We start from the raw sequence: 27,855 nt of genomic DNA on the forward strand, positions 1-27,855 counted from the left end.
AAAGTTTCAAGTAAAAGCAAAATTAGGTAAAAGATGCTGGCAAAGTATTGTGGTTGACACGAAAAGTAAATATCTGTTTACATTTAAAAGAAAGGATGTTTAAACATTTATTTATTTCTTAATATTTATTTTCTTTTTATTGTGGTAAAAATAACACAACATAAAACGCATATACCAAAACGTGCCCGTGACATAAACACAGAGCATAAAAATTTCCATCTTAACTGTTTTTAAGTGTACAGTATAGTAGTGTTAACTATATGCACATCATTAGGCAACAAATCTTTAAAACTTTTTTATCTTGCAAAACTGAAACTCGACGCCAAGTAACTCTCCATTTCCCACTCCTCCAGCCTCTGGGAACCATTTTGTACTTTTCATGAGTTTGACCACTTCTCTCTCCCATATTCGAATCATGTAGTATTTGTCTTTCTGTGATTGGCTTATTTCAGTTAGCGAAATGTCGTCAGGTTATCCATGTTGTAGTATATGGTAGGATTTCCTTCTTTTTTAAGCTGAATCATATCTCATTCGAAGTCTCTACCACACTTGCTTTCTCCATTCATCCATCAAAAGACAATAGGTTGTAACTGCCTCTTGGCTGTTAGGAGTGATGCTGTAGTGAACATGGGTGTAGAAACAGCTCTTTGAGATCCTGCTTTCCACTTCTTGGATATATACCCAGGCGTGGGATTGCTGCATCATATGGTGATTCTGCTTTTAATTTCTTGAGGAGCCTTCATACCACTGGCTTTCCATAATGGCGGCATCATTTGACATTCCCAGGGACGGTGCACAGTGGTTTCAGTTTCCCTGTGTCCTTTTGGGTACTTGTTATTTCCTCCTTGTTTTCTTTTTTCTTCTTTTGAGAGTGGCCATCCTGATGAATGTGAGGGGAATGTTTAAACATTTTTGAGGGGTTTCGGATAGTTCCCTGAATTTGAAGTTCTAATCTTTTACCTCCTTAGGCTGCCTGTAAATAATTACTTATGTGGACAATGTAAATAGTTGTTTTCAGCCTCTGGAGTTGCATGCAGGGCCTTTACCAATAATAATGGATGAAGGATTCATTAGTTTGTCATAATAATAATGACTCTGTCAGTTTTTGCAATGTGCCTCACATTGTTCTAAGTGATTTACGCTGATTGTTCTATTTAATTCTTCCATTATCCCAAGGAAGTAGATGCTACTATTATTGTATTCTTACAGTATCTATTTGTACACGTGGAACTTGAGGCACCGAGAAGTAATGGCCCAAACACAATTGGGTGTCAGACAGCCTGAACCCAGAGCCTGTGCTCTTTACCTCTCAGTACCCTGCGTTGCATATTTTTTTTAAGCTTTTAAGGCATTGAATAATTTTAGACTGAATTTTTCTTGAGAGATTTTAGTCCATGGGCAAAATTTTCCATTAAGTTGATAAAATAAAATAAAAATGGGGAATTAAGAATATTCCCAAAGTTATGATGAGATAATATGAAAGGCTTTTTTAAAAGGAGACAGTCAGAAGTAAGCCTTAAAAAGAACTGTTGTTTTTTTTTTAATTCATTTTTAGAATCTTCCCCCCACCCCCACCATAGATGAAGTTCGAGAGTCGAGCTCTTCAGTACCATTGTATCCGTCTTCTACCTCAGTTCCCTGGATTTTTATCTTCCGACACTCATTTCGCTGCTGGATTTTTAGTTGTTAGTTTTAGGTTGATCCCCAAAATGTACCTCCACACTCACCACTGGTAACACCTCCCCGACTCTTTAATTCTTAATTTTAGAAGGAACGAAGCTTATTTATTCTCTTGGTTTGATGTGACCGTGTTTGTCCTCTTGTATAAACTTTGTGACTGCAACAGAGGGCAACTCTTTTTTTCTTATGATGAGTACTAGTCAGAAGAAGGAGAGTGGGATTATCTGAATAGATCTGTATTTTTTTTAAAGATTCTTATTTATTTATTTGACAGACGGAGATCACAAGTAGGCAGAGAGGCAGGCAGAGAGAGGGGGGAAGCAGGCTCCCTGCTGAGCCTGATCCCAGGACCCTGAGATCATGACCTGAGCTGAAAGCAGAGGCTTAACCCACTGAGCCGTCCAGGCGCCCCTAGATCTGTATTTTTAAAGAAAAAACTATATTCTTTGGGATTAAATCTTGTTTTATTTTGGTTTGAACAAACTTAATGAGACAACTGTATTCTAATATACTTTTTAAGAAGGGCATAGCTCAGGGGCACCTGGGTGGCTCAGTCGGTTAAGCATCTGACTCTTGATTTCCGCTCAGGTCGTGATCTCAGGGTTGTGAGATCGAGCCCCATGTCGGCACCCTGCTGGGTGTGAAGCCTGCTTGAGATTCTCTCCCTCTCCCTTTTCCCCTCCCCCAATAAACAAATACATAAATAAACAAATGCATAAATAACAAAGAAATAAAAAGGCACCGCCGAGTAATAATACAAAAAGAAAAGAGGAGGATTTCATACACAGAAATTTTTGATTAATTTAGAATTTAGAGCCTGAAATGTGAACATTCCTTGACAGTGAATCTGAAAGCAGAGCCAAGTCTGCATTCTGATATCCATTTTTCAGTGCAAACTATTAACATAGTTTTCATTTGAAGAAGATCAGAGGCAAGTACAAGAATCTTCAAAGGAATGAATCTAGCCGGAGATTTTGTCCTTGATTGCACCTTTTCTTTTCCTTTTGCCTCCAAAGCATCTTCAGTACTCCCAAGGTACCTCCTCGCTTCTGGAACACCCTCACTGTCCCCCAGAGGCTTCAGATTATGTTTTATATGGAGAACCGTTTCAGATGTTACAGATATTTAAAGTGAAAGCCCTCCAACGCCTTCTTCCATTTGTTCTTCTGGGATGTTACCAATTTGCTAAGATTTCTTTTGTAATGTCTGCACCTCACTTGTAGGAAGCTACTTTACAGGGCTGGAAGTAAGAAAGGAAATAATGGGTAAGGCTGTGAAGTGTTTTGTATCATCGCAGCCTTTTGTCCATGTGTTTTTAGACGAGAGCTCTGTAAACCAAGGCCCGGTGCCAGAATCATTTTGCTAAAGAAAGTTCTATTGGAGCACGATCACCACTTTCTTGTGTTGTCAGTGGCTGCTTTTATACCTCTGTGGGTTTGCTGGGAGTCACAGTAGAGACTGAATGGCCTTCGAAGCTGAAATATTTACCTATCTGGGCCTTTAAGGAAAAAACTGGTTCACCCCTGCTGTTCCGTGAAGGAGTGAGAGCTGAGCAGGTACCCCCTTGGAGGAGGCGCTGCCTGACCCACCTCTCCTGGACCATCAGCACACAGGAGACCTCCACTCTCCCCTGTTATGTTTTCCCCTATGCTCGTCCTCCCCGAGGTAATGCCAGGCACTTCCCTGCAGTCCCTCTCATACCAGACGGTCAAGTGCACGGGTTTTGTTTCAGAGAGGAAAACCTTTAGGCACAAATGCTACCTGTTGGGAGTTTTCATGGTTCTCATCTGGGTGTTCCTTGTTTTCCTCCGCACCCAGTCGGCAGTCTCATTTGAACTCCCTGACCCTTGGGGTAATTAGTGGTTATGGTCTTTTGAAGATCTGTTTGCTCGTAATTCTTATAATGTGCCTGTGATGTGGACATCAAGTCTGTGCCTTTCGGCTTCCTTGTAGCAGCGGGAAGAAATTCTCGGCCTCGCATTTCCTTCCCTCTGCCCTGAGCACTAGCTCCTCCACTTAGAGAACCCCTGAGCTCTTCTGCTTCCCAAACCCCTTTCCCGAGTGTAATCGTAATGTTGTAATTCTTGCTGGGAATCAGTGTTCTTCTGTGTCAGGCGCTCTGCTCCGCACCTTGAAATCTGTCTTGAAATCTTGAAATCTCGTTTGATTTTCACAGCCATGCCATAAAGGTAAATGGGTGCAGCCATTACCATTTCATTCCTGAAGAAGGTAACTTCAAAAAACTTGCTCTGACTCCTACAGAAAATTGTTGAACCAGCACTTGAATCCAATCTGACTCTTGTCTTACAATCATTGTTCTAGTGCTTCCTACAGTTTAAGTACAGAGCAGTTACCGTCACTGTGTCCCACAGGATTTCCCCAAATCTGTACCAGTGTTGGAGGACACAGACAGATACTGTTGAATACATCAACTTGATCTTGAAAGAAGGAAGTCTCTCATACCGGTATCTCATTCCTGACAAAGTTCTTGGCACATCGATGGCATTCAAGAACAGAAGCATTTCAGACAATATTAGAAAAAGATCTGCTTGCTTTTACTTGTGGAAGGTACAAGGACTACTTCGGGATTGCTGTGAAGTCATAATTGTATTTAAGAGTCAGTTGCTTTTGGAGCATCTGGCTGGCTCAGTTGGAAGAACAAGTGACTCTTGATCTCGGGGTCATGAGTTTTATTGAGCCTCACATTGGGTGTGATTATTTAAAAAAAATTAAAAAACTTAAAGAAGGGGCAGGTGCTTTGTCACATAGGATATGATCCTAATGCCTTTATACTTGTCATATGGACTGCTTGTAGCATTTGAGAACTGCCACTGTCTAACGTGCATTTCTTTTTTTTTTAAATTTTATTTATTTATTTATTTATTTATTTATTTTTATTTCTTTTCAGCGTAAGTAACAGTATTCATTGTGTTTGCACCACACCCAGTGCTCCATGCAATTTGTGCCCTAATACCCACCACCTGGCTCCCCCAACTTCCCACCCCCGCCCCTTCAAAACCCTCATGTTGTTTTTCAGAGTCCATAGTCTCTCGGTTCACCTCCCCTTCCCATTTCCCTCAACTCCCTTCTCCTCTCCATCTTTGTTAACTTTTCTCTTTCTTGGTTTTAGTCCTATGTGTTTCTGTTTTTAAGATTTTATTTATTTATTTGACAGACAGAGATCACAAGTAGGCAGAGAGGCAGGCAGAGAGAGAGGAAGGGAAGCAGCTCCCTGCTGAGCAGAGAGCCCGACGCGGGGCTCGATCCTAGGATCCTGAGATCATGACCTGAGCTGAAGGGAGATGCCTCAATGCACAGACCCACCCAGATGCCCCTTAGTTCTACGTGTTAAACAGATAAGGAAACTCATCAAAGTTGTTTCAGATATGTAGGTAGAGAAAGAACATGTACAGGTTGATGTTGAATACCAAGCCTGGCACGTAGGCTCAAGTAGAACATCTTCCTTGTGGCAGGGGTATTCTTTGAGCTTTTTTATAAATACTCCTGTGACACCATCCCTCCTCTCTTGGAGCTTAAAAACAGAGATGTTGTGGCTGTCCATATCACATAGGATCTGCAGAAGACCTAGTTGCCCTTTCCAAGAAGATGTCATCACATCAAAGCGAAAAAATATTGAATTTCTCGTTACCCTGGATGAGAGATATTTGTATTCTCCATCATCTTCTCAGTGAGTGTATTTTTATTATACGCTTACTCCCTTCTTTAATGCATTTCAGACCACACCCTGCCGAATATGGATTAGTTTTTTCTCCTATCATGAACAATAGCCTTATTTTGGGATCTTTAAAATACATTGTTTACAACCTGACACCTGTTGCTTTGGTGACATGGTCTGTTTGGTTTCTGTGGAATTAAACTGGCCACAAACCATAGTGGTACAGAGACAAGTTGAGGGATTTCTTTTTGAGGTGTTGAGAGATTCCATTCCCCAAAAGCAACCCTATCCTGTCCCACAGCTGCCCTTGTACCAGAAGTCTGACAACAGCAAAAGACAATGCCAAGATCCACGCTTATCTTACCGCTCCAAGGCATCAAGGTTTCCTTTCCAACCAGCAACAATAGCAACAACGCCAGCTACACAAAGCACCCTCTCAGAAGATAGGAATTTCATTTTTCATTTTTTAATTTCTATTCCAAACAGCACTCAGTAAATTACTTTTGAAAGACTGGACTCCAGCAGCATTGCATGCTAGTTAAGAGCATGGACGTTGGATCCAGAGTGCCTGGGTTCACATTCTGGCTCAGGCACATGTTAGCTATGTGATTCTGCGTATGTTACCTCTTGTCTCAGTGCCTTGATTCTCTTATCTGCCAAATGGGTTTCATATCTGTAAAACACATAAAGTAGTGCCTCGCACTTAGTGTTTATTAGAGGCATTGATATGAAATTTTAATGGGTCCATCTAGGGACCATTGGACTGGATGTCGGGATATTTGAGTTTGAGTTTTTTTATTTTTTATTTTTTTTAAGATTTTATTTTTTTTATCTGAGAGAGAAAGAGAGCAAGAGCAGCCGGGGGAGGGGCAGAGGAAGAGGGAGAAGCAGTCCCCCCACTGAGCAGGGAACCCAGATGCAGGGCTCTATTCCAGGACCCCTAGATCACAACCCACATCAAAGGCAGATGCTAAACTGACTGAGCCACCCAGATGCCCCAGTGTTTGAGTTTTAGTCTTTTTTCTTCTTTTTTTTTTGCAATTAACTCATCCATATCTTTGTAAGGAAGTTCCAGCGATCATAGGTTAATCAGTACATATTTACATGTCTGTGATATTTATAAACAAGGAGGCTGAACCAACTGGAAATTAGGTATTTCTCAAAGTCTAATATCCTTTAGATTTGTATTGCTTAATACCCAATGATATGTTGTCGGTAGATTCCTCTCAGTTTTATTCTCTCTCATTCACTATACTTAGCTTTTTTTTGGTGAATAATTTGGGGCTAAATATTAGAATGAGGGAATGAGGAATAGGATCACTAAAAATCAAGTTGACAGGTCATGGGTGGCTTCCAGTGGGTCATTGACTTGACCACACCTTCTTGTGGTCACAAGGAGTTCTGAGGGGTGTAAGTTCCTCTCGTCGAGGAATGTACAGTTGGAACAGGAAGAGGCTTATTCAGTAGACACAAACAATAAAGTATGTTGAGTTCTAAGAGAAAGACCCACCTGCAGATGAGTGAGAGACAAATTAGTTACACACCCATGAGGACTTGGCCTTGTGGGCTCTGGGCAAGCCTCGTTGAAAACACGACCAAGGAGGCACATGAAGAGGACCAGCAGGAACGATAATGCTGCTTTCTAGGAATGTGGAGTAATTCAGGGTACATGTCAGAAAAGGGAGTGGACTTGAGATAGAGGTAGAAACTGACCTAAGACTGTGGGAAGGGATAAAGCCGAGGTGGGATTTGGAAGGGCTTGGCAAATCCTTGCCCTCGATTATAATCAGATTACGGCCAGTGAGACGTAGTGGGAGCTCTGGTGGAGTGACAGGAAGTGCGTGCAAGGAGCTGTGGTTGATGTCTCAGAAATTCACTTCTTAGACAATTTTGTGCTTTAAAAAAAAAAATGACTTCAGCTATTATCTTTCTTCCTTTCCTCCTAGTATCTATAAAATAGAGCCATGTACAGGGGAATTGTTGGCAAGGCAAAATTTTCCTTCGGCTTCTCTGGGTAAATGGCACATTCATTTTCACATTCTTGCATAAACTGAGGAAGGTTGTTTTGTAATATTCGCAAGCTCAGGTTTAGGTCTTCGAGTGAAGGTATTTATTTAGTAATTGGTGACATCTACAATGTCTCTCCGTTCTGTTTTCAGAAGGGTGAACAACATGATCTATGATTTTATTTCCTATAGTTCGTGTAATTCTTACAGTGTTACAAAGTACACATAATTGTTCCTTTTTTATATTTTAGTAATCCTAGAGTAGTAAAGGTAAAGCAACTAGTTCAAGTTCACACGGCTAATGAATGGCAGAGCTCTAACTTGGACCTTCATCTACCATTTCTCTTCTCTTTCTCTCCTCCTCTGCCTTTACTCATTCATTTCCAGGTGTCTTTCTAAACCCTATGTAAGTAGTATGTTAAGGAAGGACATGCAATGGGCATACAGTATTTTTTTCCACCTTTCATTTGAGATGAATATGCATAGGGCCTAGTATTGACTCAACAGTTGTGGAATTAAGGCAATAAAGGAATGTTCATGTTTACAAATTTGAGGGAAACTGAGGTAGGATATGTTTTGTTCAACCTGGAAAAAAAAATATCAAGGCTGAATAATTTCACCTCCATTTTACAACACTGTTTTCCTGCCAGTCTATTTTTTATTTTTTAATTTTTTTTAAGAGAGAAAGAGAGAGCAAGTGAGCACATGAGTTGGTGGGGGAGGAAGAGGGAGAGAGAGAGAGAATCTTAAGCAGGTTCCATGGTCAGTGTGGAGCCTGATGTGGGGCTCAATCTCACAACCCTGAGATCGTGACCTGAGCCGGAATGAAGAGTCAGCTGCTTAATGAACTGATCTACCTAGATGCCCCCCCCCGCCGCTAATCTATTTTTAGTTTAATTCAAAGGTCAATACAGTCTTGTGGTTAGATATATCATCAAGAGAGATGGTTGGTTACTACTATAAGCTCAGTGGCTCACCCAATACATGTCACTGGATGATGAAACCAGAGCATATGGTCTTGGTCTCCAGTTCAAGTAGACAGTCCACAGTCTCCAGTAGACAGTGCTTGGACTTTATGAGCCTGCTTGCTTGTAGGTTTCCTTCTGTTCTTTTCATGCTGAAAGACAAGTCGACATCTCTTTGCATGTGGGAACTAAGCCTGAGCCTCATGGCGATACTATAGTATCGCAGTACTATTGCAATACTGTTACGGCTCTTGTATACTCTGTGATTCTCTGAATTTAATAATATAGAACCTGAAAGAACCAAAGATCAAAAAGACTTGCTATAACCTTTCTTCCATCTCATATTTTTAGAAGGTAGAAGGGCAGCAAAAAGGCAAAGAACGTGCGGCTCTGGCATAATCCTGTGTGTGAAATTGCTTTGCTAACAGCGGAGCGTGACCAACTGGAAGTGACGCTCCTTTCCTCCTACCTCAGGACGCCACAGGCTCCGCGTCACAGGGGACTTACCTCCCCTTTGGGGGTCTGACTCCACCATTCCTTCTCATACTTCTGGGCATCTTCTCTTAGAGCTTGAGGCAGGTTCTCGAAATGTCACCAGTGATCTGGAGATCTTTGAAATTTGAAGGTAAATGTGAAATTTAATAATGGACAGACATCATTTGGCCGCATGTCTTGTGATAAAGAAGGTGGTCAGATGTTTTAAGGGATTATGATGGAAATGTATTTGGACTGCACCCCCTTTTATAAAGTGACTCTAGTGACAAGTTTTAAAGAGAGCTTCAAAAAGTATCAGAGCAATCCCTTGTGAACAGGCTTTAGTGTCCTTAGGTAACTTATTTCCAAGTCTAACTTGGGATTCTTTGTAAAAACTTAAAATTTTTGTCTGTCCCTTGATGGGACTAGGACTTTTTTGCTCGAGATATATAATCAGTTTTTGTTCCATATTACAGAATCCCAGTTAAAGAGACAATTTCAGTTTCAGGTAGAATGGGCAGAAAGTAATGAGGAAAAAACTAGCATTAATAACAAGACAGAGAAAAACAAAAACACAAACACAAAAAACAAGAAAGAGAAAGGAGTGAAAGGGAAGTTGTTTCGCTGTATGGAAAAACCTTTACTACGAAACAGTAGAGGGTTTTCTTTCTTTTTCTTACATTTTTGATCATTTAAAGCAAAAATACTACAGGTTATTGGCTGCATGTTTTTAATGCTCTGTAATTGTGTACCGAGCCAAATGCCATTATTTTAAAATCACTTAATGTTGGAAAACAATTGGATAAACCCCACTTGGAGTGCCCTGTGGGTCATCTCAAACCATTTGGTTCTGTTAACAAAATTAAAACAATTGGGGAGATATACAAATGCTTTCAAATGGGTTTTACAATTATGATGTCTGTATGCGTGAAAAAGAGGACAACTCTTAGGCACGACATAAAGCCAAACGCATCATTCCCGTGTATGAGTGATGTGCGTCAGGAGTAAGGATTTGACATTTATTTTTATTTTGAGATGCCATGCTAATTTACATCATTCAGCCCTTTTACTGCCAAACTGTAAAAGTCCATTAAGTGACTGAAAGGAAAATACAAATTATCCACTGGCACTCCAGGCTGGAACTTCACATACACCCTGTTATTCTCTCCCCAGCTAGCTGCAAGATTCTATTAAGAGGTAAGTGAGAAAATTATATTGCCTACAAACTAATTGTACAAAAGAGTCTGAAATAAGTAATCAGAGCCCAAGACTTTCTGAAAAGCTGCCAGGAGATATTATAAATTGCTCCGTCATTCTTGTCAGCCTGCTTTAAAAACCCAGAGTTTCCCTGTTCATCTGGTTCCCTCTGCAACAGAGCTTGCTTCCCCAGCTCTTGACAAAACTGGGAAGATTCCAGTCCTGTCCTCAGTAGCTGCCTAATTCAGTCCCTGGTGCCGTCTAACCAGTGTGTCCCAGGAAATCGCAAGCTGTGACCCAAGAAAACTCTGTGTGTGAAATGAGGATCCTTGGCTTATGAACAATAACTTCTGTATCCTCCTGATGGACTGTCCAGTGTTCACATTTCAGGTGCCCACCGTTGCTATGGCTGTTGTGTAGTTTCCACTTTTCGTGAATCTAAGAAAAACAAGGGCCCCGTAGAGATCATGTGGTCTCCTGGGAATCATGTCTTTGAGCCGGTACCAAAACAGATGTAACATTATTATCCAGGTGCTTGGGGCCGCACATTTTTAGGATAAAATGGTTATTTTGTAGTTGTTGTTGTTGTTGTTGCATAGAAAAAGCACCAGGGAAGGTAGTTCAAGGGCAGAATCTGTGTAGACTCTAACATGGATCAAACACTTTGTTGGGTTGGCGATCATAGCCAGCAACGATGCACTGAGTAACTCAATGGGAGGGCTTTGAAATGATAGAGGTTTTCCTCCAGCACATAAGTTCTTTAGAATAACGTTGATTTGTTTTTCAAGATATAAACCAGTGTTACTTAGTGAAATCAAGGTTATCACTCATGTATGTCAAAACTAATTTATTGAAATTTGGCTGGAGGATACCTAATTCATCGTAAACAATTTCTATACACTTGAGCTGAAAATATATCATTTGTGAAAACATTCAAGGCCGCTATCATTTCCATCCATTCACAGTGAAATTTTTACAAAACATGTTTTGTTGCCTGTAGTTTTGGGAAGGTTCCTTACCTCAATGTAGTTATTTATTCATTTTTCACAGCATAGTTCAGTCATTCCACTCCTAGGTTGAAAATTCATTGACTTTACTTTTTTTATTATTTTAAAGATTTTATTTATTCATTAGAGAGAGAGCAAGCACACAAGCAGGAGGAGAGTCAAAGAGAGAGGGAGAAGCAGGTTCCTGCTGAGCTCCGAGCTTGACATAGGGCTCCATCCCAGAACCTGGAGATCATGACCTGAACCAAAGGCAGTGCTTAACCATCTGAGCCACCCAGGGACCTCTTGCTTGACTTTCTTAGGCATAATGTCTGCATTTGTGGGAATGCATATGTGTGTATGTGCGTGCTAGTTGTGAATCCAGAACCATTGCCCCCCACATTAAATTGTATTGTTCCTTGCTTACATGTCTTATCGCCTCTGTAAAACTGTGGACTTCTCCCAACCCAGCACATGATCCACAATTCCAGGCTCCTGGATCAGCACCAAGGATCAAGGAATGAATAAGACAAAGGCTCTCCCTCAGGAGTTCATTCTGAGGCACTATTAAAAATTTCTCTGCCTTTATGTTTCCTTTTGTCATTGAAGAATTCTGGAATGATGGTTAGAAAGGAAACTAGGGTACTTCTTTGTATGTGATCTGAAGCTCTCATGTGGTAATCGTACAATTTTCCTTCTGTTTTTTGAATTTAAAATCCTTACATAATCATTCTTAGACGAGTCATTCATAGATTTAGCTATTATCATTTCATCGCTCCTAAATATTTTCTCCAATGTGGCTCCAGTTCTGAGAACATCTACTTTGTAAGTAACATTAAGTACTGTAACAAGATAAAAATTAACCCTCTTAGTGCCCTCTGTCTGTTTTTTCATGTTTTAAAACATTTTCATGTTTTATTTTCCTTTTATTCTTATCCTATTCATATCAAGATGCACTTTATCTTGCTCCCCAGAAGCCTTTGATTTTTTTTTTTTTTTTTGGTTTTTCCTTCAATGATCTTTTTCTGTTTTACCGCACATTTTCATTTTTGTCAAAGCTACTTTTCAAGGTTTTGAAAAATTAATTAGGCTTCCTAATACTTTTTTTTTTCTTTAATTTGTGGAATTGTTTTCATAGTGTTCTTAATATTGCTTCCTGATGGGACAGCTGGCTCCTTCCCCTTGTGGACATTACTACATTGTATCATCATAATTGGTGTTCATAGCAATGACCTTGAGATATCAAGGAAATAGAAGTTTTTTTGAAGTGTACTATTTTGTTTATTTACTACCTTTTGGAGGAAGATTTTTCTACTGTAAGAAATGGTCCTTGCCTCCAGGATCTTACCATCTAATGGGTAATATGCTTGCAAAAAAGGTATGACAAGATCCAGCGTGTCTGTATGTGATGAGAATACACAAAAAGATATGAGAACCAAGAGCTCATTTTCTGCTATGATGGTCTGAGAGGTTTTCATGAAAAATTTGGATGGAATTTGAGTTGAACAGTGAGCCTTAGAAGTAATTTTAAGAAGAAAAGAGGGGTAAAGATAGATCATTCTCAGAGGGAAGTCTGAAGGACACAGCAAAAAATGAATAAATTGACTTGGCTGCATCAGAAAGTTCATATAAGGTGATAATTGTAATATTGCTAGATAAGTAGATGGGTGTCATATTGGAGTGGCGATTTTGTTTGCTAATCTAGTAGTCTGTATTTAATTCAATGGACCATAGAAGTAGTGATTTTTTTAAATTAAGGGTTTTTTTGTTTGTTTGTTTTGTTTTTGATTTTTGTTTGTTTGTTTTTAAAATTAAGCTGTCCTCAGAAGAGGTAAGCAGTCTGGATTCCAGGGGGGATGGAATGGAGGCACAAAGTCCAGTTAGGAGATAACTGCTTTAGTCCAGGTGTGAGTTTACACAGGCCCGATCGAGGTTCCTGTCAGAAGTGTGTTCTCATGGAGGCTGAGCATAGAATTTTCAGAGGAAGAGGAACCAGTCTGAAATGAAAACTGATTTTTTTTTTTTGTGAGGTGGGAGGGAGATAGTGGGTCACCCTGGTAGAAGTTTCCAATGTTGGGTTAAAAATGTGGGTCATGCTTTAGTACTGGAAAGTAAGCAAAGTGAGGACTTCATACTGACTTTCCAGGCAAAAAGGGGCAAGAAATGCTATTCGGAAGCCATTTTTCCCCCCTAACTAGTTATTGTTCATCTCTTACTAAGAAAGCAAAGACCGAGTTTCTTTTTAAATAAGACTAGGAAGAGGAAAGTGGAGTGGAAAGTTCTGGTAGCAGAATACTAATTAACCCCTAGGAAATTACTAGCAACACTCCCTGGATGGGAAATACATTTTCAGTGATGGCTAAAGAAACTCAGCAGTGAAAAATGGTTCATCTAAAGTTCAGACTCTAAATCCTTTTATTCTCAGCCATGACCCAGCCAGGCTGCTTCCCTTTGACTTATCCTTAATTTTGGGGGTATTAGTAACATCCCTGAAGAAGGTGATGGTGTGTGCCTCTGTTGATGCAATTAATAATTATCTTATTATTTAGCCTCTTATGTTAAAAAATAGTTGCTTTTATTATTATACATGCCCTGAGTTAGAATGCTAAGTGAGCCAAATAATTTTGATAGGCTTATCTCAAGTTATAATGCACAGTTTTTTAAAAAACAGATATTTCAGTCATGCATACTTAACCAATTTGCAGTAGTTATAAGTGGTTAGGTATTACTTCCTGTTGGATTAGCAGTTGCTGAGTAGTTGAGTCTTGGTACAATCCTGCAATCCACTAATGTGATATTTAATGAGGAGACATCAGTCTGGAGAAAGGTAGTCAATATAAATCAGTGTTTACAAAGTGTGATTAACTCTGAAATATTTCATCAATGCTGTGGTCCCAGGCAGACTCTATGCTAATTACTAGAATCTGTGCATGTTTCAGGGGACTTAGACGGACCCTGAGTCTTGCAAACATGGAGCAGCAAAATTGCAATTATGCTCGGACCGTCTCTGATGACAATTTATGCATTTGGTGTGATGACCTCCCCCTTCCCAAGAGGGCAATAAACAGAATGCATTTTCATTAAGATACTAATGCACTTAATCACAAGGGGAAAGGGCTAGGAAGTAAGGAAAGACCTTCAAGCACTGTGTGACAGAGCTGATAGGGGAGAGAGGCTTTATTTTAAAGGCAGCTTCTTTACAAAGCTGTAGGCAGCCCTAGAGCACATCCCACACACTGTCATTGGCATTAATTGAGAAAGAATTTCAAGTTAAAGTTTGGATCTTCTTCTGGCTACATATGTATCGCTTCAAATGTATAAGTAGGACTGTAAGTAATGACGACTCTGACATTAAAAATATCATTTCATAGCAGTTTATTTTGTTTATAATACTTCCTTGGAGCTTGGGTGTTTGGAATTCATTATGCAAACGTAACAAACATGGTGATGACGACCAGCGTCGTCGTTGTCCTGCTGGTCCTCAGTAAACGTTTACTCAGCAGAGAACTGTGTTGTAAGGCCTGGGTAAGTGCGGCCACAAGAACCATGCCATTTTCATCCCTGCTCTCTGGGAGCTTACTGTCGGGGCCCAGATTAGCCTGCTGATCATTTTTCACAGCGGGGTTTATGCTGTTTAGGGTCACAAGGACAATAAGCCTGATACATTGGGATATTAGTAACCAATAGAAATCCAGGACTGATGATATAAGAGTATGATTTTGATGTTCATGCTTGTATGGAAATAATTTGCTTTGAAATTTCTTTGGGATTCGAAAATTCTGGAAGATTGTTATTTTGCATGGGTAGACTACGCATAATGTTTTAAAGGCTAACTTTATTTATTTATTTATTTATTTATTTATTTTAAAAGACTTTATTTATTTGAGAGTGAGAGAGTGAGAGAGAGCATGAGAGCGGAGAAGGTCAGAGGCAGAAGCAGACTTCCCATGGAGCTGGGAGCCCGATGCAGGACTCGATCCCGGGACTCAAGGATCCTGACCTAGGCCGAAGGCAGTCCCTTAACCAACTGAGCCACCCAGGCGCCCTAAAGGCTAACTTTAAACTTGATCTTTTGAGATCCTTTACCATGTATCTTCTAAATATTCCGTGCCTTTTTTTTTTTTTTTTTCCTCCAAGAGAGAGGGAGAGAAAGTGGCGTGCGGGGGGCGGGGGGGGGGGGCGTGGGGGGAGGGGCAGAGGGAGAGGGAGTCTGAAGCAGGGGGCTCGATCTCAAGTCTCAGGTCATGATTCGAACCAAAGTCAAGAGTCAGACCCTTCACTGACTGAGCCACTCAGGTGCCCTTATTCGGTGTGTCTTAGGCCGTTGCCACAGAATGTCCAGCTTCGTGACGTTTGTGACACCCTAACGAGTCTCATGTGACTTGTGCTTTTGAGAAGGGAGGCGGACGGAGCAGAGTAGGCATTGCCTTTGGGATGCTTACGTTTCCTGGATCTTGCGAATCTAACCGCTTTTCTTCCAACCCTGTGTTTTAGGTAATATAGAATACAGCTGCCCTGCCACGAATGAATGTGAAATCACCAAGCGCAGACGTAAATCCTGCCAGGCTTGCCGCTTCATGAAGTGTTTGAAAGTGGGCATGCTGAAAGAAGGTAAGGCGTGTGGCCGGGGGCCTGTGCTTTCGGCTGGGGATGGGGGAAGGGTGCGTGCAGGGAATTATGGAGACACTAGAGAAAACCGGGAAAAGATGGGGTCACAGTAAGCGCTCCGAATCCGATGGCAGAATACATCTTTATGCCTGAGTTTTCCAACATGTCCTGGCTAACTGCATGATATCAACAGGAAGGGACAAGGGAGGAAACATCTGATGTGCAGCTAAACCCACCAGGTATGCTTGGTAATTCTGACTCTTTTCATCTTTACGAGTTGCAGAAGGCAAAGGACGAAGGACACCAAGAGGCTAGTCCTTGTCTTTTTGTGTTTCTTCTCATTTCTAAGTTTGCAGGGAGATTTTCTCCTCCACCGTTGCTAAGATGCAATTGACAAATAAGAACTGTGTATATTTAAGGTGTATGACTTGAAGTTTTGATATACCTATGTATTGTAAGATCATTGCCACAGTCGAGCTAATTAACAGACCCGTCATTTCTTATTGTCACCACTTTTTAAAAAAATGAATATTTTTTTTCCAATCTTATCCTTTGAACTTAGGTTCTTTTCTAAAAAGCTTGTAATTATGATACTAAAATTGTTGCTTTCACTCATGGGAAACACCAACAAGCACAGAATAATAACAGTGACCAAGGATTCAGTTATGGCTTGAGCTCACACAGCTCACAAGTGGTAGAGCCAAGAACTGAGCAGAGGGTCAGATTTTAGAATTCACTGACTTCTTCCACCCATATCCAAGGTCCTGAAATATTTGTATATGTCAGCATGTCCAACAAAACTAACATTTTAGCTTGAAGCTAGGAAGAAGTTATTCTTTTCTTTGGAAAGCCTGGGTAGGTTTTTTGTTTTTGTTTTTAAATGCATCCCTGTCTATATGTTTGTTTTTGTAGATGTGTGTTTCTTTTTTATGGTTTTAGATTTTACTATCTCTTTCTCTTCAGAAAATTTGCCAGAGTTTAATATAAATATGATAATTTTATGAAGTGACAAAAGTTTGAAAGAAAATTAGGCAAATTATATTTAAATGTATTGCTTCTGTTGAGTCATGACATACACTTTGTTCATGGGGTTGGCCCTATTAGTTTATATATTTGGTCTTACTGGAGAGCCCTTGTTTTTTAACTTCTAAATGCAAGTAGATCCAAGTGTTTATTCCCTAAGAACAAACCAAAGCTTCAGCAAACCAAGAATTGGCATTCCTAGATCTCATAATTTTTCCTGGTTTGTTCTTAATGCAAGAAAGGTGAGTGGATCACTTATATTTGGGGATGTGGAATTCACGCCCCATTTCTCCACCCTTTATTAGACCGCTAAGAACTAACCCATCATTTGACAAGGAACAAAGAAGACGCTCTCAAACTCTTCTTATCTTTGACTCTCCTCTTCCCCTGGAGTGGGGTTGGGTGGGGGGAGCTATAAACAAAGAGTGTATGACTTTATAATTAAAACCTTATAAAAACATCACACAAGATATATTGTCAAGTAAAAAAATAATAATAAAAAAATAAAGTGCAAGTTCACTAGTCATATGATTCAATGTATATATGAGTTTATTTTTATATAAATATGTGTTTGTATTAAAAATGTATAACCATGTCTATTTTAATCATTCATATTAAAATATCTGTAGAGAGAAAAAGGAAAAAGAATGGTACGAGGGAAATGTGTGCTTCGTGATGGAGTGTACGTGGAGAAGTGGAAGTGGGGTAAACGAGGATTGGGGACAGTGTGACACAATGGGTGCAGTGAGGAGGGGGCATATGAATACAATACTCTTTCCTCTGTACAGCCTTTGGCACCATGAGGATTTTTCATAGTTGATATATTTTACATTTATAATCCACTTGCTAAATATTTATTAAGTTTCTCCTGTGTGCCCGGCACGAGTCTAGGCTCTAGCGGTGGGGCAGTGAGAAAGTCAAATATGGTTGTTCTTGCTTGAGAAAACTGACATGGAAAAGCCAGTGGGAGAGTTTTGATAAAGGAAGAAATATGTATAAAACCCCAACCATAATGACCCAACCCACAAGACGAGGAATTTTCCTTTGAGTTAGGATGATGGTGACAGCTTACTCCTTTTGAGGTTGAAACTTTCTCTTGGTAATTGCCTTAAATCCTAGTGCAGATAACAAACAAAACCTCGTTCGCAGTAACGTGAGAAGTAACTGATGGTCCATTTCCGGTCCTTATATTGCCACTTAGTTCAGATGTAGAGACTCACACTGAACTTTAAGCTCATTCAGAAACGGTTAATTAGAAGTTGGGAGTTGAGGAATAATGTTCAAAGAACAAATCCATTTTTTAAAGTGTTATAAAAATAATATATCAATTAGCACTTTGGATTGATGTGGATTTTATTTTCAAAAACTAAAGTACATGGAGATGTGTTTCCATTTACAGGTTGATAGAAGTTTTTGACTCGTCTAATTTTACTACTACGGTGTTTTCACCTCTTTGCACTCCCAGGTTTATGGATGAAGTGAAAACAGAAATAAAGTGTCCCTTAAATAATTTCCCTCATTGTGGTTTTTAAGCAGGAGCACTCTGGAAGGTGGATAGGATGACCCAGGAGGTGTGAACTGTGTTTAATTAAACAATATTGGTGAAAGAAATGGGCCGCTGCTTATCTGTAATTCACACCTCTTCAGTTGCTGTTATCAAGCCTTTAGAGGGTCTGTTTTCAAGGGAATTGCTGCTGTTGCTGATATACTCCAATAATAATTTATTTTCCTTTACTTCCTTATGCCCACTTTGTTGGGAAAATGCCAGTTCTCTAAGCCCCTCCCTGCAAAAGGATGGCTATGAGTAAATACGGAATGTTCCTTTTCTTTTGTACTTAAAAATGTAGTGAAATATTGCACTGCACCCTGCATATAAATACACAATTATGTTTGGCCATCTCCTTGGCTCAAGACTGGCCTCCTCAGCCTGGAGAGAATGATACTGTCTTAAATGTATCTTTATGGATGGAGAGGGATTTCGGTCCCGTGCAGTATGTCAGGGATCATGATGTAGTAAATCTATTCAAATGTAAACCTGTTCAATTCAATTACCAGTCCATAATAAAATTTGCTGCTACAACCCCCGTGTTGACCACAGCGGTCCTTACAGGCTGATGGCACAGCAGGCCTGGAAATTGACAGACAAAATCTATTTAAACAAAAAACAACATTAGTTATAGAATCTGAAATGAAATCAGATTTCAACAGCTTTGATGGGAACCTTCTTTCCTTTAACAGGTATTTTTATTCAACTAGCCAAATACATCTTCGATCAAGGGCTGCCTGAGGGAAATAAAGAAGTTTTTATGAAAAAGGTGGTTTATAGAAAAAGGAGACTTTACTCTTTTAAAAACGATAATCCCTGGTTTTATTGACTGATGTTTCTACTAATGATGTACGGTGCCAAAGGGAAGTGATGGCTTAGTGGGCAGATGAGTCCGGTTGCATCACGTTGTGCATCGTTAAATTCTTACAGGCTATGCCTTCTCGTTAGCCAGTGCCGGAATTATGTCTGAATGAACTACATCGGATTTTAACATTAGAATGTTTTTCTCAAAAGACTTTATTTATTTATTTGTCAGAGAGAAAGAGCGCAAGGAGGGAGAGCTGCAGGCAGAGGGAGAAGCAGCCTTCTGGAGCCCGATGCGGGGCTCGGTCCTAGGACCCTGGGATCATGACCTGGGCAGAAGGCAGATGCTTAACCAACTGAGCCACCCAGGTGTCCTAGAATTTTTTTTCTTTTTTACATGTTTGTGGAGAGATTTTTTTTTTTTTTTAAGATTTTATTTATTTATTTATTTGACAGACCAAGATCACAAGCATGCAGAAAGGCAGGCAGAGAGAGAGAGGAGGAAGCAGGCTCCCCACTGAGCAGGGAGCCCGATGCGGGGCTCGATCCCAGGACCCTGGGATCATGACCTGAGCCGAAGGCAGAGGCTTTAACCCACTGAGCCACCCAGGCGCCCCATGTCTCTAGAATTTTTGAGTCAAAAATTCGTTACCATTAGCAATGAATGATTGGTTGTGTGGAGAAAATGGCAGAGTGTGCAACATTTAAAAACAAAAACAAACAAACAAAAACTTCAAGAAGCATAGTTAAAAAAAAAGAATGATAGTTCATTCAAATTCAAGTGTTTGCACCATGCCACATCCTAAAAAAAATCCCCTTTTCTTTTTCTGGGCTCTACTTGGCTGGTAAGCCTCACGAACGATGGGCGAGCATTAGATTTTCGGCAGTATGCCATACTGTATGTCAGCGAAACCCCATCTATTACAAGATATCTGGTCTCAACATTCCCTTTTCATTTTTTTCAGGTATTGCTTATTGGAAGGAAAAAACCAAGAACTAATCAAGGTGCACCTATAAATCTGGTCGAGATTTATTTTTATTTTGATCTCTCTCCTTGGTTATTTAAAGGCTATTGCCGGACATACTGGTTTGGTTCACACTCTGTCAGTGGCAGAGAGAGACATTTTATGAAAGCAATAATTATTTTATTTAGGTATAGAATTCACTGATCGAAGGATTGAAGGGCTTTTTGCTGTTTACTGGTATGATGGGTTTCATCTTGGCGACTCAAGAATTTTTCTTTGACTCTTGTAGACGAGAGCAAGGTACCCACAGGTATGCGCAGCGTTCCCTTCCCCGGCCAGGCCAGCCCGTCTGCCAAAGTATAGCAGAATCAAGGAAGCGTGGAGGGTCAGTACAGCTATTTCATGTCAAAGAGATGCTTTTCACTTTGCCTGTTTTTTAAGAGAGAGATTTTATTTATTTATTTGACAGAGAGAGAGAGAGTACAAGCAGGGGGAGTGGTAGGCAGAGGGAGAAGGAGAAGCAGGCTCCCCGCAGACCCTAGAGCCTGACGCGGGGCTGCTCACTGCCAGGATCCTGGGATCATGATCTGAGCCAAAGGCAGGTGCTTAACTGACTGAGCCACCCAGGTGCCCCACTATGCCCATTTTTTTTTTAAAGGTTACTTAAACCTTTCTAATCTTCCCTTTCATCATCTGTAAAGTGATGGTAGCAACAGTAGCATTTGCAAATGAAATGTGAATGATTAGTAAAAAACTGCACTGGACGTGTCCAGCACACATGTGCTGTAGAATGAGGACTGAATGGACATTACTTGTTGTTGCTAGAGACAGTAAGGGTCAAGCTGTGGGGTCAGGGGGTCCGAGAGTCTAGCCCTGACTCTCTCACTTCCGGGACCTGCACAATTTCCATAACCTTTAAGACCCTATTTACTTGAGCCTGTTTATTTGTGAGCATAGGACTGAAGATAGAACTTAACCTTGTGAGGTTTCTGAAAAACCAAGAGAGGTAATAGAGGCACAGGGTCTGGCACATGGTTAGCAGGTGACGCTCGGAGCTAGAATCTGGGTATATGATATTCACCTGCTGTTCTAATATAAATTCATATACATTTTGTTATTTTTTGGCAATATCAAGGACCTTGGGGGTCCTTTCCAAATTTTTTATAGAAACACATCAATAGATGAAAATTTGTTCCACAATTTCATGAGGAAATTTAGTTTTTTGGGTTCTGTTTGTTTTGTTTTTAAGTAGTTGCCATGCCTGGCGTGGATCCCAATGCGGGGCTTGAACTCATGACCATCAGATCAAAACCTGAGCTGAGATCAGGAGTCAGAGGCCTAACCCACTGAGTTTTTAATATCTACCCTTAGGTCAAATAAAGAAAGACAACAGTATAAAAAAGGAAAAGGGGACTTCAAGCAGCAGTTTTTAACAACAACAACGTAGGTGAGGAGTGCTTTTGATTACTGGTTGAGCAGTAGAGAGGAAGCCTCGTTCCTTTGTCATTCAGAGAAAACAGGCAAACTACACACATTTTAAAATGCGCATGGAGAAGTGTAAGAACTTGACTAGTCTCATAGGCACATTAAATTTTACCAAGGACATTTTGATAGCAGAGCATCATGGGAAAAAACTAGAGTATCACATGAGTTTTAGTACCCCTCCATACGTATTAACTGAGCTGCTCCCCTGTGTCTGGCAAAATACCATGCTCTAGCTTTTGATTTCGACTTTTCCTGTTCCCTAGTTTGTGATTTGGAGGAAATCCATTGATTTCTGTCTTCATTTCCCCACGGGCAGGGCAACATTTAGACCATGTTCTTTCTCATCCCTTCTATTCTGATGGAAGTTTTATTTAGAAAATGGTAGAAGGTCTGTAGAAACATTATACCGATATAGACATGAAGATACTTGAAATTATGATGATGCTGTTGACGATGTCCGTGAGGCAAGTCAAACCATAGGAACCGTGATTTGTAGACTTGATTTAGCTATACGTTGTGCTCTTTTATAAATTTTGTCTTAACCGGTTAATTCTTTGGTTGCTTTTTGTCTTTCTGGAAAAGGAGAAAATATGATATTTTTGCCACAGTTTATAGCAGTGAGAGTTATAGGAACAGTGGAGCCGTCAATAGATATTTAAATACTTAGGAAATGAGGTCTTGCACATTTGCCTGTGTTTGAAAACCATTTTCTCTGTATTACCTCACAGTCCCTACCAACCCTTGCCAATGTGTTGAAGTGCAGTCGGCAGAGTTTCATCTCTGTGAGCATCTGAAATCTCACCACGGATTGCTGTATTGCTACCGGTCAGATTTATTGGAAGTTTTGTTGATAGAGTTTTAAAATAAAAATATTGACATAAATAGGAGAGGAGAAGAGCAACTTTATATCATTTAGATGCCTTCTAAATATTTCCTCTGGGGGAGAAGGGAGTCATTAAAATGAACAAAACCAGTGACATAGTTGTATGTTTTATTGATAAGCATGTTTGCTTTTCATATTTGATTTGACATTTTTAGAGTAAGTTTCTATTAGGGAGGTATTTCATATTTCCCCCTACATTTTTTTTTTTTAAGATTTTAGACAGAGAGAGAGAGAGATCACAAGTAGGCAGAGAGGCAGGCCGAGCAGAGAGCCCGATGTGGGACTCAATCCCAGGACTCTGAGATCATGACCTGAGCCAAATGCAGAGGCTTAAGCCACTGAGCCACCCAGGCGCCCCACCCCTACTTTTTAAAGTCCCAAAACAACTAGCATGAAGATTCCGGGTAGGCAGTTTAAACGCTGTGTTAGGATTGTGGGTCTTCCTCTTTAGGATAAAGGCAAAGCCAAGTATGGGAATTGGCATTTGGGATAAGTCACCATTCGGTGTGGAAAGGGCACAGCATATTAAGGTTCCGTTAACACCTTGAAAGCCTCACTCGGTAGATAAAAGCAGGGGACCCCGGGTGTGAGAGTCTCGTTAATCGGATGAGGAATCCAAGGCTCAGAGGGTTTCAGTGATTTACACAGTGACCCACTGTGGCCAGAGTGGGAAAGGGATTAGAAGTCAGGTAGGTCACCTTTCAGGCTCTGGGTCTCTATCAAGCTTCGCTGCAATCATGGCTGAACAAGGGGCTTCTCGTTTGCCGGCCTCAGGTGGATTGGCCCCAGTCTCAGCACTGTAGGCTGATAGTGCCTGAGACATTCATGTGGGGGGAGAAGAAATGGGAAAGTGTCCTGGTGCTCGCAGGAAGCAGCAGAGCTTGTAGGTTTAAAAGGGGGTTTGGGCCTAAGTTATAAGTAACATTCATCAAGAGGGGCCTTTTCCGTAGGATTCTGATCTCAGGAAACCAAGATTTCTCACTTGGGGTCGGATGAGGCCACCGAAGATACAGACAGTGGGGGAGATGGGTCAGGAAAAGGTGCTTACGGATACGCTGAGCAGCCACGGTATCGGGCCGAATGTGAACTGGAGGAGGCGTTATGTGCCAGAAGTTTTGGAGGTCCGAAGGGCACAGTGTGAGGCCCAGCGTGGAACAGTACGTTTAGGTCCATTTGTTTTGTCGGACTGAGATAGTGTCGGTCTCTGGATACCAGGTCCCCAGGGAAAGAAGTTAACCTCAAAAAGTCTGAGGATCTAGAATTATCTTTTTAAAAATATATATATTCTATTTATTTATTTGCTAGAGAGAGAAAGAGAGAGAGAGAGAATGCACAAGAAGTGAGGTCGGGGGAGGGCGGCAGGCAGAGGGAGAAGCAGGGTCCCTGCTCTGGATATGGGACTCCATCCCAGGACACTTAGATCATGACCAGAGCCAAAGGCAGATGCTTAACTGACTGAGCCACCCAGGTGTCCCTAGAATTCTTTTTTATTCCATTCCTGGGTGGGTGGATCTCCAGTATCTTAAGAAGGTTCCCTCATCTATGCCCTGCTTCAGTCTGGGCTTGCCAAGTCATTGCCAGTCGCTTTCGAGCAGAAAAGCCTCATATTTTACTCTGACTCATGAACTAACAGGGCTGGCCTAACATTTAGGAAATCTTTGGGTGGAGGAAATGGTAGCAGTAGGGAGGTGGCACTGGCCTCTTCTCTCCCACCTTAGAAAATTCTTTGTCCAGGGCCCTGTTTCTTCTGAGCGATCTCATCACAGTCCAGGCTTTTTAGCTTTGAGAAGACGTACGTGTCCGTGTGTGTGCGTGTGTGCATGCACATCCGTGCAGGTGTATGAGACAGAACACGGATCCTGCATTTCTTCATTGAGTCGCCATTACTTCTCTTCAGTCAGTGGTCTTGAGCCCCCAGGATCTAATGAAAAATTATCCCGGAATTGTTTTCCTACAACCACAGCTTGTATCTTGATTTATCTATGGCAGTGGGAACTCTTGAGAGTCTTCTGGGTTTACCCTATCAGCAGGAGAGCAAAGAGCAACTTACTTGTCTAATTACCCTTCTGTTTCATAGCTTCCGTTTTAACAAAATGACCATTTAAAGGGTATAACATTTTCCAGGTAGGTTCTCTTTAAAAAATAGAAAGCTACTCAGGTCATTTGGTAACAAGCTGATTTGTTTTTGCTTACTTAAAGAACCTGCTTGGCGCAATTTATCCTAACAAAGTATCTTTTGTAAAAAACCCTCTGAAGAAGACATTGCCAAGGTGATTTTTTTTTTTTTTTTCCTCAAGTCTAATATCATTATGCTGCCAAGTCGAAAACAGAAATTATTGGTAGGGAAATTTGGGTTCCTACTGCCTTCAAAAAGCAGAACAAAGAAAAGGAGAAAGCTTTAATGGTATTCAAGGAAAATATTTCTGTGTTAGATGACAGTTAATAGAACTGCATTGACCTCACTGGTATTTCTTGCACTCTCTGTTGTAATATTATCCTAAGAAGCTCCCTCATTAATGCAGAGTATTGAACAAAACTCCCAAGTTATAATATAAGCAATAGCAAAGAGCACCTTCTTTCTGAGCTTTGTCCTGACATGAAGCCATTTGGGAATATAGTTAAGTCCCATAAAAAGTTATTTCATGTACAGATACTGCATTACCAGATTGTGATTTTTTTTTTTTTTTTTGGACATGCTTTGTTGGTAGGAAACTTGAACTGTCTGTCTCAAAATGAACAGGGAAAGTTTTGCGAGTAAGGGGGAATAGATTCCTAGGAGCCTAAAATTCATTAAGCTTTGTGCTATGTGCTTTAGTTAGATTTTTTTTTCTTTTTTTTTTTGTTCTTCCTTGCAATGACCCCCGAAGGTGGGTATTTTTCCATTTCACAGAGGAATGAGAGCTTGGAGTGATAATGTTACTTGCCAGAGTTCTCACAATGCACCATAATAGACTGGATTTTATGGCAGGCGTTCTAGCTCTATTGCCTGTGCTCTGTATTTGTTTAAAATAGTTCGTCTTTGTGAACCGTAGTGATATTCAAGTGTACAGTTAGCTTGGGATTCTCAGGGGCTATGGCTATTCAGAAGATACTGAACTCTTAAAAGAATGTTTAAGTCAACCATTTAAAAAAAAAAAAAAGTCAGACTCATTTCATTGATTTGAGTTCTTCATTGAATGTCCAGAAATAGAATGAACTGTGTTTGAAGGTGGTGAGTTTCCCATCGTTGTGAGAGATGTAGAGAGTAGGGTCACATTCCACGTGGGCTTTAAGGCCAGGGTATCTTTTCTGGTCACTTCCCATTCTGAGATTCTTAAGATCCAACATAAGCTTTGGAATAACTTGCCAGTTATAAACTGTAGGAATAAACATCGGCAACACTCATGCTGTTCAGTGCCTGGGAACCCTATTTCAGGGGTCTGTGTTTTTGTCAAACTGTGTATGACATCTTACATAAATCCAAGTTAGAGCATAGAGGAACATTTTGGCATCGGTTTACTTTCTGGCTCCAATTTTTTGAACTTCAGAACCAAATTCCTTGTAAGTTTTGCTTTTGTAGAAAGGAGCGAATTTGATTTACTGACGTTGAGTACAGTCTGCCTCAGTTGTTTGGAGGATATGGCCATAGTGGACCACTGGAGTATTATGATCTTATCTCTGATTCATGGGGAAATTTGGAGTACAGAAGTTTTAAAGACGTATCCATGATTCTGTATATACCTTATGCAGATCTTAGGGTGGCACATACTCCCTGTGCATGTCTCGTTCTCGGGAGCTATTTTTATTTATTTTCGAAATATAACAATTACATTAGAAATGAAGTAGGTTCTCTCTTGTGGACGCAGCACCAAGGATCATTTGAACGGAGTAAATCTATCCTTGCTGCATTTGGGTTAGAGAGGACAGAGAGATTGAAATGGGAAGAAAAGGTTCTTTTTAACTCCGTTCCTCCTGCTTTAATTGGAATACTATTAAAAGTTAATCATTTATTTGATTGTCCCCATTTTTCATTTCCGTTTGTGAACTTGAAATAGGAAGCCGGCATTTATCTAAGATGCCACCAATTTTTAAAAAAATTCCTTTTGAATTATAAAAAGTTCCTGGTGGGTTTCACCCCAGGGGGTGTAAACCTGTTTCCACATTTGCTCACACATGGAAGGTGTAGCGACAGTACCGTGTGCGTTAAGGGAAGGGGGAGGGGAGGCCCTTGCCGGACAGGACTCTGATGTGGAATTTCCTCCCACCGGCCTCCAGACAACATATTTTTGTTTCTTTCCACCAGTGCGCACATCTCTCAACGTGGCATGGACGTTCACGGCATCGTGCTTGAATTTAATGTGAAGGCATTCTGACAAATGTTTGAATAATGCCCATTTCATTCGGGTGCCATTGCCGACTGTTTAGCTCCCTTTCTCGTTAAGGCCGAGCAGAGTGCAACTCTGTCTGTATCCTGTCGGGTATCCTACATGATTTTGGTCATTCCTAAGTCTCCCTCAAATGAAAGTGAGTGCCGGTCGTTTCCTGAGAGATTGTTCTGTAGTTTTGCCTCTCCCTCCCTTAGTCGGCTGTAGAGCCACCAACCAGCTTCCCTAAGGCAAGCTGTCTGCAAAGGAACAAGCCAGCTGGCTTGGCCAAGGTTGATCAATGATGAGAGGCAGGCTGGGTTCCAGGTTCACAAAAGCCACTCAGTGGAGAGTAGGTCAGCGGCTTCCCCAAAGCCAATTAGCTGGCAGAAGTCTGAGGCGCCCGGCGCTAGCCAAATTCCCTGAGCCTGATGGTACTGGTGGGGAGTCCATCCTTGGGTTTCCTGGCAAACCAGACCCGAGTGAATGGCAGATTGTGCTATTTGAGAGCCAGTGTCGCTTTATGGCTACTAGAACAAATATCAGGGAGCCGTCGCTCCCTCTCCGCCTCACCCGGGTAGACTGGACGGCCCAGGCGCGATGACTGATCCTCAGGTGCGATGGGCTTCCGCTGATTAGGTGCATCATAAATGTATTTTTACCTGGCTTTGGCTTTTGAAGTGGACGTGAATAGGAATGATGCCGTTGAAGGAGATTAACATGGAACTGATTTGGGAGGGAGGAAGTGTGACGGAGACCTTTGACAGGAGTATTGGGATTTTGACTATTTTAAAATCCCAGTTGTAACAGCTGCTCCCTTTATAGGTGACGGTGATGAAAAGATGGGACCTAGGGCAACACCAGAGGAAGGGTATCGTAGCAGTTACCTTTCGGTTAACCTGTTTTTCTCAGGATTATGTGTATCTGGGATCATAATCGTTTCCTACTTTTCTCAACACTTACATGTTCAGCTATCAAGTATTTTCTACATAAGCTGTATAATCATAATTTTCTCTTCTTTTTTTAGAAAGAGAGCATGCGTGCATGCATGCACATGAGGGGAGGTGGGGAGAGAGAGAGGGCAAGAGAGACTCTCAGGCAGATCCTATGCTCGGTGCAGAGCCTGATGTGGGGATCCGTCTCACCACCCTGAGATCATGACCTGATCTGAAATCAAGAGCTGATGCTTAACCAACTGAGCCACCCAGGTGCTC

General features: G+C 40.9%; 1 protein-coding gene across 13 annotated transcripts in view; it reads left to right on the plus strand.

Annotated features, from left to right (window-relative positions):
* ESRRG (estrogen related receptor gamma) overlaps nucleotides 1-27,855 on the plus strand; it is a 622,952-nt gene that overhangs the window by 448,537 nt on the left and 146,560 nt on the right. For all 13 annotated transcript variants that reach the window (XM_044266835.1, XM_044266838.1, XM_044266840.1 and 10 more), the window contains one exon: nucleotides 15,479-15,595. In XM_044266835.1, the coding sequence (XP_044122770.1) occupies nucleotides 15,479-15,595 (117 nt within the window). The remainder of the gene's footprint in view (nucleotides 1-15,478; nucleotides 15,596-27,855) is intronic.

The sequence above is a fragment of the Neovison vison genome, chromosome 10, assembly GCF_020171115.1.
Source record: "Neovison vison isolate M4711 chromosome 10, ASM_NN_V1, whole genome shotgun sequence".
Lineage (NCBI taxonomy): Eukaryota > Metazoa > Chordata > Mammalia > Carnivora > Mustelidae > Neogale > Neogale vison.